Genomic DNA, 10444 nt, shown 5'->3' with positions numbered 1-10444 from the left:
CGCCGGGGGGCTGGCTACGGCTGTGGCGGTCTACCCTGGGGGGCGCGCTGGCAGGGTCCTGGGCCTTCCCGTGCGCCCTCCTGTGCAAACTCCGCGCTAACTCACGCGCCGGCAAAGAAGCGCGCCTGTTTGCACAGCCTGTTCGCGCGGCTCCGGTCGCGTGGCTCCCTGCGGGGCTGGGCGAAGTAGGGGCCTGGGCTGGGCTTGACCTGGCCCGGCTCCACTCAGCCATCTCCTATCACTCACTAAGGGTTAGCCCCCTCTCTCCACGGGCCCCGCTTACCCCAGCTGTGCTGGGGGCCGGCGGGGGGCTCCGCGGCTGCTGGAGGGTTTCTGGGGGGCTAATATCTTCCTAGGTCAGCTCCATATCAGTCTGAAAAGGATATTTAGGACTCACTGCCTGTTTCCCAGTCCAGAACAGCCTAATCCCCATTAGATGAGAGAAGGGGGAAAACCCTTCAGCCATTTTTAACAAAGCAGTGCAAGTCCCTTCTCTCTACTTTCCCTGTGAGAAACAACAGCTTCGTTCTTACTGAGGCACAGTCTGGACAATAAGATATGTTTTGCTGGTTAGATATAAGTAGACTCTTCTCAGTTAGAAAAAGAGAGAGACGGAACATGGGTGTGTGGGCCAAATGACTTCTGTGTCTGGCTCCAATGTCCTGCACAAACATGAGTTTTACATGCCTCCATAGCTGTTTTTGGTTGGGTTGATTGATGTCTGCAAAAGGCAGCTTGGGACCTGCAAGAATCCTTGAATTTGTTTTACTTGAATCCTGTTTCCTAATTAAATAATTCCCCAAAATAAGAACATGCTTAAAGCTGAACAAGATCAACTAGTGTTCATTGTGTTTTGTCACACAATATGTGCTTCTGATTTTACAAGATACATTTTTCCACATCACTGTCACTGTCCGCATCTCTTCAAGACTAACTTCTAATGTGCTTCTAAACAATATTTTAATAGGCGTTTGAATAATGGTGGCATCATTCTTCCAATCTGCTTCCATTAACTAAACATGGTTCTCTTGGTAAAAGCAATTCATGAAATTAGATAGATTTTGGCTGAAATGTATAAAGCTTATGCTAGATCTGAGCAACTAATTGTAATTTTGTACAATTCACTTTGACTGACTATGGTACTAAGTTATAAGTGTAGTTATAACTGAACACTTAAGTAATACTGAAATGTAAATACCTTATAAATCATGTGTGAAAGGATTGACTCCTGGCTGTTTATTCGTCTCTTAGGTGACAGAGCCACATTATAATCACTCATGTTGTATTTCCATATTTGGCTATTGACAAATATACCTATGACAGACTTTCTAGGTGGTATTATTTGCCTAGTGTATTAAATGAATGGCAATGATTACACTTACTCTTTCATCATTGAGATTGCTGATGGAATGTGGACACGTTGGTCTTTATGTAATATCTAAAAAGTCCCCTTTCTTCGGTATCTTTAGACAGATCTGTTTGTCCTTTAAAGTATTTGCTTACACAGTTGTCTGTTCATATGATGAGTTTACAGCCATGCCCATGTTGTTAATGAGGGGTTACATAATTAAATGTCCTTATGGATTCCAATACCACTTGCATGGAAGAATGCTTGCCTGTTCCGTGATTAAGTCTACGTGTCTATGTGCACGTTGGACAACAGATAATCTGAATTTTGTTTGCTATATTTGCAACAAAATATGGTTTGGTTGTTTGTTTAGAAAGTAAATGATATACATTTTCTTCATTACATTGCAGCTTGTAATTTCAGGTGTTCTTTTCTATTACAGTTGGCTCAATGCTTCCTCAGTTCATTGCTAAATACTTGTTACCAAATTAGCATTATGTTTGAAGACATGCTTTGTAAGCTTAACATGTGTTACTTTCATCAATAAAGAGGAACAAAAACCTCCTTTACAGTTTATAAAATAAAAATATATATTGTCTGAAAAGGATGGAAATGCAGGTCAAAATCAATATTTTTTACTTGAAAAATCCTTTCCCCCACCTCTATTTGAATGAGTAAAGAAAGGTAGTGCTTTGTTGCTATTTGTTTATTTTTTTTATTTCATCCAGCGTTCAAGTTGTCATTAAGCCCAGCAACAATTTCCATCAGGGACTTATCTGAATTCCACACTAAGAATTCTTATACTTCTCTGTGCAGACACAAAGCAAGTGAATGGTCTCTGATCTGTATTGTCAATGCTCCTTTGTTAATGTCTCCTGAGATATTTGTTTGTTCTCAGCCAGCCATTTTTAATGCATAGAATTGCAGATCCTAATATCGCCAGTGGCAGTGATTACCAGTCAGTTGCCCTCAGTTATTTTTAATGCTTTCTTTTGATCCTGTCTGCTTCAATATTCTGCAGTATTCAGAACTGACTGTGCTATGCCACCTGTTAATGTTAGCTGTACATATTGAAATCATGGGAGCCTAGACTACATAAAACATAAGTTCTTTAATAGAAGCCTCTGGCTGTAGCTAACACCATGTAAGGACTGTTGCCACTAAGGTTTATGTTACCTGTTCAAAATGTATAGTATTCAGTAGAGCAAGCTAGATAATTAAATGTAATGAGTGTTTTACAAAATTGGAAGATGTATTGTATGCAGTCAGTTTAGAATCTGCTTACATGAGCTATTTCACAATAAATATAATTACATGGGTAAAATAATTCGATCAGGTCTTCATATTCATCTTTTGAATATTCACCATTAGCGCTTATGTATGCATTTTGAGGCGGGTAGTTTGTCAGATGTGTTGCTTTTTTTTTTTTCATCTTTATGCTCTGAAAGTAACATCTTTTTCTTTATCTTTTTTAAAGATAAAGGCATTCCCTGCTGATACATCTAATCCCTTTTTCGATCCTTTTACAACAGTACCACAGTTTTCTGTAAGTAAAACATGCAACTGAAAAACTGTGTATTTTACACAGCACTTGCAAATCCAGATTATTCTTTAACTGAATGTCAGAAATTTAACCATTCTCAGTGAAGATAACATTCCACATAGGTCACAGGCATCAAGTCAGTCAGTAAACTTGTTTGTGTTAGGATGTTGGAGTTTACTAGAAGGAATTATAAGAATTAAGGTGAAACTCCAGTGCAGTCAGAGTCCCCAAATGCTGTCGTACCTCCCACAGTTGTACTGCATAGCGCACTGGTGCCACTGCACAGATTCTTCATGAACAGTCAGGGGCTGTGCAGCGTACAGGCGTCTCTGAATTAAATGAAAGCCTTGCCTTAGTCCCCTTCACAAACCTTTGTTTTATCTAAAGCACGTAACTTGCATAAAAACTTGCACTCTGAAATGAAATAAAGAATAATATTTCTTAGAAATACATTTGTTGACTTTGGTAGCTTGTAGGTGTGAACTGCTAGAGTAGTTAATAACTGAGAGACAAATCGTAGAGAAAGACTGCTTGAGAAAAGAGTAAGAATACTCGTTGTCACACAGATGAGGATAGTTACTGTATAACAATAGAAAACAAAGTATGATATCCCTAAAAGAACAGAGCCCTTTACACCCAAACTTTCAGTAGCTGTAGAATCTAATAAATACAATAACTTAGACATTTAAGCAAGTGTTTAAAATTAGCCTGAACCATTAGATACAATGTTTGGAACTCTGTGTGTAATGTACTTTATATTAGGGCTGTGCGAAGCTTCAGTCCTTGATTTGATTCGGCGGAGATTCAGCCTGATTTGGTGGCCGAATCGCCGAATTGATCCAGAGGGACCCTTGAATCTCTCTGAATTGAATCAGAACCCTCTGAATCAATTCGGAGAGATTCAGAAAGATTCAGCGATTCGGTCATAGAAACAACTTTAAATGTTTTTTCTACATACCTCTAGGTAGCAGGCAGCTCATCAATGCGGCGATTCTGGGGTACATGGAGCTTCCCACAGAAGCACAGGGGGCTCCCCAGCATGCTGGGCAGCAGACCCGGAAGTGGACCAGAAGCACTTCTGATCCACTTCCAGGTCTGCCAGGGAGAGTGCGGAGGAGCCCCCTGCACCTTCCCAGCTCGGCAACTGGTGCCTCCTGCATCTGGGGGGGCAGCTGGGGTGCCCCTGTGGCTGATCACTGAGCCAGGGAGATATGGGGAGGAGGGCCACCATGCAAAGTACTTCCAGTCCACGTCCGGGTTCGCCGCCAAACACGTGGAGGACCTCCCTGCACTCCTGTGGGACGCTCCATCCACCTGAGTATCGCAGCGTTCACGAGCCACCTGGTACCTTGAGGTATGTAGAAAAAACTTTTAAAGTTGTGTCTATGTCTGAACCACTGATTCTCCAAATCAGCATCGAATCTTCAGATTTGGATTTAGCTGAATTGAATCAGGGACAATGATCTGAATCAATGATTCAGGCTGAATCTGAATCGAATAGGGCCTGTTTCGCACACCCATACTTTATATCCTTCCAACATGAGACCTATAAGGAACCTCCCCAGATTAGAATTGTAAAACAGAATTGCTAACCTGAAGTTTCTAAATTAAATTAATAAAATGAAGCAATTCACACTTTAACCAGAACTTCTGTCCTGAGGTCCAATCTGTTTTTCTTTCATAGGGTATAGAAGTGATATGTAACTTCAGTCATTTCAATATCTTTTTTAATATAGTGAATGGAAAGAGAAATTTTGCCTCAGTGATAAACCACATCATTTCAGGCTTTAATACAAATATTCTGTTTTTCACTCAAATGTAGAATTTTAAGCCATCTTCTAAGATAAGTTAAAATGTATCCCAAGCCTTGTTCATGTCAATTTTGTTTTTCCAATTAGAAATATCCAAACATATTTATTGGAACATGTGACACCAGCCCGTTCAACAAGTATGTTTTGGAAGGTCTTGAAAGTCCTCCAGGTTGCACAGTGGTAAAATTAAAAGAGCTATTTACATTTGTGTCCTTGATCAAATGTTACATTGTCTTATGCACAGAAATCTGTGCAGAGTATTGCCCTCACAAATGAGTAATGATCATCACAAAGTTATTTTTTCCTTGTGAAAAATTATACTGAAATTTTGGAAATTGAAACTGAATAATATTCACTTTCTCCATGAAAACTTGAAAATTTCTCTGGAAAACTCCATGAGAATTTTTTTTAATTAGTTCTACTATTTGTACTCCATTGAGTGGAAGAGAATGGAAGGGAGCATTACATACACAAGTTTTTGGTAACCTTTTACAATTCTACTGTCACTTGTCTCTGAAATCCTGGTTCACTGAAAAATGCCAACATGTAGCATTACAAACACTTACAAAAACCCTGGATTGTGATTTACAGTGGCATTCTGCTATTGCAGAAGTAGACATTTGGGGGTATCTTTAGTGACCCAGGATATTCCCACATGATTTCATGGAAAGGAAAAAAATAGGGAAATAAAATAAGTTAATTCAGACATAATTCTATATATGATTGTTTCTGCCCCAGAGCTTTAAGCATGGAGATTGGTCAGCCCAGAATGATCTGTTTCTGCTTAGTTGCTTTTAAATTTACTTTAGCACAACAATCATGCTAGATATCACCCAATATTTAGAGACACCTATAAAATAACACAAACAAATGCAATTGGGGGAAATTTGTAAGAGTGAACCCCAATTCTATAACCAGACTCTGAATGTTCTGCAGTTGCACACACTCCTGGTTGGCTGCAAATGTTTGTGCTTCATTTGCTTTTTCCTTTCTGTTCCTTTTCCTCGCTTTCTTTTCATGTTATGAACAGCCTGCAAAAATGTTTATGTTGTTTGTTCTTTAAAAATGTGTTTGGCAACCAAAAATGTCTCCCAAAGTATTAAAAGCAAAGAGTTTTGGAGAACTCTTCCTTTTGTTTGTCTTTGTTTTATAATTCCACAGTGTATGAAGAGCTAAATTTATTTTCTTTGTGAAAAATAGAAGGAAAGCATTGCTATTTGAGTTTTACCTGTGATTAAAGTGGACTATTTGAAATAGAAGCACTTAAGAATTGAATTTATTCATGGTAATATTTCTAAGCCTATCATAGAAATTGCAGGTGAATTAGATGAGTTCCTCAGCTGCTGTAAGTCAGCATACATCTATTGATTTTAATGAAGATGGGTCAGTTTATAACACCTAAGTACCTAGCCAAATGTGTATGAACATATGTATATAAATGTGAAAGAGAAAGAAGCAATAACACTATGTGTATATGTGTATATATTTTTATAATACATATAGATAGATAGAAAAGAAGGGCTCAGATCCTCAGCAAGTATAAATTGTTTCAGATCAGGTAATTCAGTAAGACTTTAGCCATTTACTCCAGGTAAAGTTTTGAGCCTGGTATCATTATTTAATTATAAAAAGCCTGATCTGGTCCCCCTGAATATGAACTTCAGTGTTTGCTTGTCTGTGGACTCTGTGATTGGCCTTTCAAAGCTAAATGCTAGAGGTGTTTGATGGATTATGCTTGCTAATATTTAGGAATTTAATTTGATGGGTTTGGAGGTTATGCTTGTTCTTTCCTGCTAGTTATTTGGTTTTGTTTTACTTTATATTGCATTTCATTGTACTGCATTTGTACAATGAAAGGAATGGCTCATCCTGACTGTTCAACCAGAATGTACTATATGCTTTCAGTTAAGATGGGGGTGGAGGCTGGGAAATGTTACAAGCAAAAGTTACAGCAGCTTCTTCCCAAATGCAAATAAATTGCCTACTGAATTAAGCATCAGAATACATACAAGTCTGTAGTTCCACAAGTTTATTCACTGAATGTTAATAGTAGGTGGTTCAGATCACTTGAACAACGATGATAAAAATATAAACGATAGTTAGATAACATTCTCTGTTTCACTGGTGTGGTGATGTCTCTCCCTATGATTGTGATGACTGAACCAAAGTTGTAAGGGAAGATTGACAGTCAAGAAAGGAATGCAGCTAATAAGTGTGAACACTTTCCTGGCTCTTCTGAAGTATTGGAGAACTGCAGTTACTGTGTATCCTTACCAGTTCTGTATCACACTCACAAGCAGACAGTGGCCATTCTCTGTTGTTAGAAATGGTCCTATGCAAATAGTGGTTCTGGACTGCAGCACAGTCTACTACAAAATAGGTGATGCGATACTATGGTATTGTATTTGAAGATGGGTCTAGTCTGAATGTGGTTATTTCTCTGTGCATTTTATGCTGATGTATTGACTGTGCGTCCAGTCACTAGTTGCTAGTGAATAATAGTTTTAGGACATGGTTTACTTCCCTCTAACTTTTAGACCCAGACTTTCCTATAGTGTTTTCCAAAGGCTTAATAGCTAACTTTGATAGGGCTCCATTTAAGAGATAAGAATACCAAGCTGACCCTTTTGGATACTCCCTATAATGGCTTTAGATTAAATGAAATAGTGATAAATGTTATTTTTTAGTGTATGGGTGTGTATTTTTTCCAAGTGTTATCAGTGGAAGGTACTGTAAATTGAGTTCAGTGTTGTAGTCCTCTTTATTGGTCAGACTCCTAAATGGTATACCACTGTCAACCTCTACCAAAAGGAGTGTCTGCATCATCACCTAAAAGGGTTACTTCCTAGTTCTGAGGTCATTAGTTGCCATCGTGGCAGCCTTTCCTTTACCTGCTTTATTAGAGGAAATTTGATAATAATGCAAATGAAAATGGTATAGAGAAAATGGGCATAAAAAGTAGAAACTAATTTACCCTTTTTATCTTTTCTTTTTAGGCAGAATTCACTGACAACAAATTAAAATGCTGTGCTGTGCAGTTGTCTCCCAAGATATCACCAGTAGCTCTGTCACCTGCAAGGAGGTCTTTGGTTGAGACTGTCCCAACCCCAACTGTGCAGACAATATATACATCTCACAAACCTATTTCTCTGGCAGACAGGTATCATGCAGTTCCTTGGTGGAAATAGCATAAATCTCCTTTACTCTAAGCTCTCAGGAGTTGGTTTGATTTCTTTGGTTCTCTTGATATCCATCCTAATTGGAAAGGGAAAAAAAACCTGTCAGTCCAAGCTTGCATTTCCACTGATGCTGCAAATCATTTACCATTTTGAACTTCCTTCTGAGTAAAAGAGAAGCATGTTATATTTACTTTGAATATTTCCTAAATGAAAGTCACTCTGATGTAGCCAGCAATTGCCCACCTGTAAAAGCAAAGTAAAGCATCTCCGTGACCTCCAGGTAAACGAGAAGAGGGTGTTCAGTTTCTTCTGATGCAGATCACTTTCCCGGAAACACTGGCATTGCTTTTTTAATAAGTGCTGTTATCATCTGTCTTCCTAAATTCTAAATGGTCACTGAGGGAGAGTAGGATTGAAAAAGGTCTACCCCTTCAGATGAATATGAGGCTCTGATATCTCTGAGTGATGTTGGGCAGCCATTGTTCCTCTTGTAGCATGAAATAGTAAAAATATGTCCCAGGTTCCCAAAGCTAGATAACATTTTTTTTTTGTTCACTTCTTCCATCTTACAGGTTTTTTTGTAATAATGGTCTCCTCTCTAGCTGTTAATTAGTACTGACTTCCCCAAACTGCCTATTTGGTTAAGATAATTGTATCATTGGATCCATCCAAGTTCCCAACAGGACAAGTCTAGTTTTCATTGCCAGGCCCAAAACGCTATAGTGAAATGGGAGTGAAAAGTGAAAAACTGCTTAAAATGAGACTGTGTTAACCTTTCACCTTCAGTTTTAAATTTGACTCACAAGGGTTGTTGCCTTCACTTTAATTTCAAGTGAATACATTTTTGTTATTGTTAGGCTGTTTGTTCATAAGAGTCCTAGCAGTTGTAGGGTAAGCCTACGTTTTAGGATGATTCAGCTCCTGTCTAAGTCAATGGAAAGATTTTGAATAACTTCAGTTAATTAGCTAATATTTGTAAAGCACTTTGAAGATATAGAGTTCTATGTAGAGACCTGATTCCGGAATCTGTGCTTAAAACAACACAATAAGATAGATGTGGTTTTTGCCCTCATTGCACACTTGAGAAATTAAGCCACAAATTTGTGATTCTCCCACGGTATCAGAAGTTGTGACTCAGCCAAAACCAATTGGTCAGTGCTGGGATGAGAATATAGGAATTTCAAACTCTGTTTACATTAACCAGCGCGTGCTTCCTTAGTGTATTTTGCACACTGTTGAAGAGCTCTGCTGATTTTTTTGTACTGAATGAGAGTCTAGGCAGCCTGTAAGCTAGTGGCCAACATAGTCCTTTATAGAAATGAATTAAGTACACATGTTAACATTTGAGCAAAAAGGCTAAATCAAAAGAGGAAAAAATATCCTGGCTCCAATATCTTCTTCCTGCACTGCTAACCATTTTTATCTCCCAGAGTGCACTTGTTCAGTGTCTTCATTGACTCTGGCTAATGTTTCCTCTATTTAACCAATCTATTTATGCATGATAAGAATCTCTCAAGTCATTAGTAGATAACTAACAAATGAGTAATTAACTCATAAATGAATAAGCCTAGGTAATATCTCTTGAGAAGTCCACCAAATCTTAAGCAATTGGTTGAGAGAGAGAAAGCTTTGTAGAGAGACCAAGAAGCATTCTTTCCAAAGGACAAAAATTGGAAAATGCTCAGTTCGGTGCAAGATGTTCCATTGCAAAGGCTAAAAGAGAACTTACATTTTATCTTTTTTCTTTCTTTCCTTTGTTTTTTATAATGGTTAATATAGGTTTCTAGGTGGTGGTTCTTTTTATCCATCCATTTAATATCCTGTTGTTCCTCCTTTTTCTCGCCACCTACCTTAGTCCCCTCTACAGTCTTTCTTTACCTAATTTTCTTTCCCTCTTTTTCTTCTCTTCTCATCTCCAACAATCTCCTGGTTCTTGATTGGGGTTGGCAGCTGCCCCACAGACCTCACTACATTAGCATGTGTGATGCCCACTTTCTCACAAGAGCACTTCATCCCTCAGAGTCAGCTACATACAGAGTCCTTTGCTCTTAGGAAAAGTTTCTTCCCACATACCCCTGATCCAGTGCAATAGGCCTCCTCCCTGGTCTGTAGAATAGGTAAAGAAAATAATAGTTTATAAGGAAGGGATAGCAAAGCTTCTGTCTTCCCTTTGCCATAGGAGAGGAGTGGCACTAGCTACAGACTCACTCAAATACCCAGAGCAGCAGTGGGTTGATAGAAAAGTTCCATGCACCCAGTTCATGTAAAGGTACGGAGTCGAGCAGGGGAAGGAAAGCCCAAGGCCACTCAGAAATACCAAGTGGCATCAAGTAGTCTGGGGCCTCTTCCCCATACCTATGTCTAAAGAGTAATTTCAGAGCTAACCTCCCTTCTTTCCAAATCTGTCTGACAGGGAACATTGGCTGGGCTTGCTAGTCCCCATCCCCAAGTCCTTACTCTTCCTTGGATAAGATTTCCACTTGAAAAGGTGGTATGCTATGGCTGTAGGAGTGCAACTCATGGACAATTGTTGATCTTACTGCTTAATCCAACTGTGTTTCTC

General features: G+C 38.9%; 1 protein-coding gene across 1 annotated transcript in view; it reads left to right on the top strand.

The window, feature by feature from the left end:
• The window catches only part of EPB41L4B (erythrocyte membrane protein band 4.1 like 4B), a 223020-nt gene that overhangs the window by 206797 nt on the left and 5779 nt on the right, over nt 1–10444 (top strand). The window contains exons 25-26 of the mRNA XM_025216298.1: nt 2826–2894; nt 7699–7862. Coding sequence (XP_025072083.1) covers nt 2826–2894; nt 7699–7862 — 233 coding nt within the window. The remainder of the gene's footprint in view (nt 1–2825; nt 2895–7698; nt 7863–10444) is intronic.

This window comes from Alligator sinensis, unplaced genomic scaffold, assembly GCF_000455745.1.
Source record: "Alligator sinensis unplaced genomic scaffold, ASM45574v1 scaffold790_1, whole genome shotgun sequence".
Classification (NCBI taxonomy): domain Eukaryota; kingdom Metazoa; phylum Chordata; order Crocodylia; family Alligatoridae; genus Alligator; species Alligator sinensis.
This window is presented reverse-complemented; position numbering and strand designations above follow the sequence as displayed.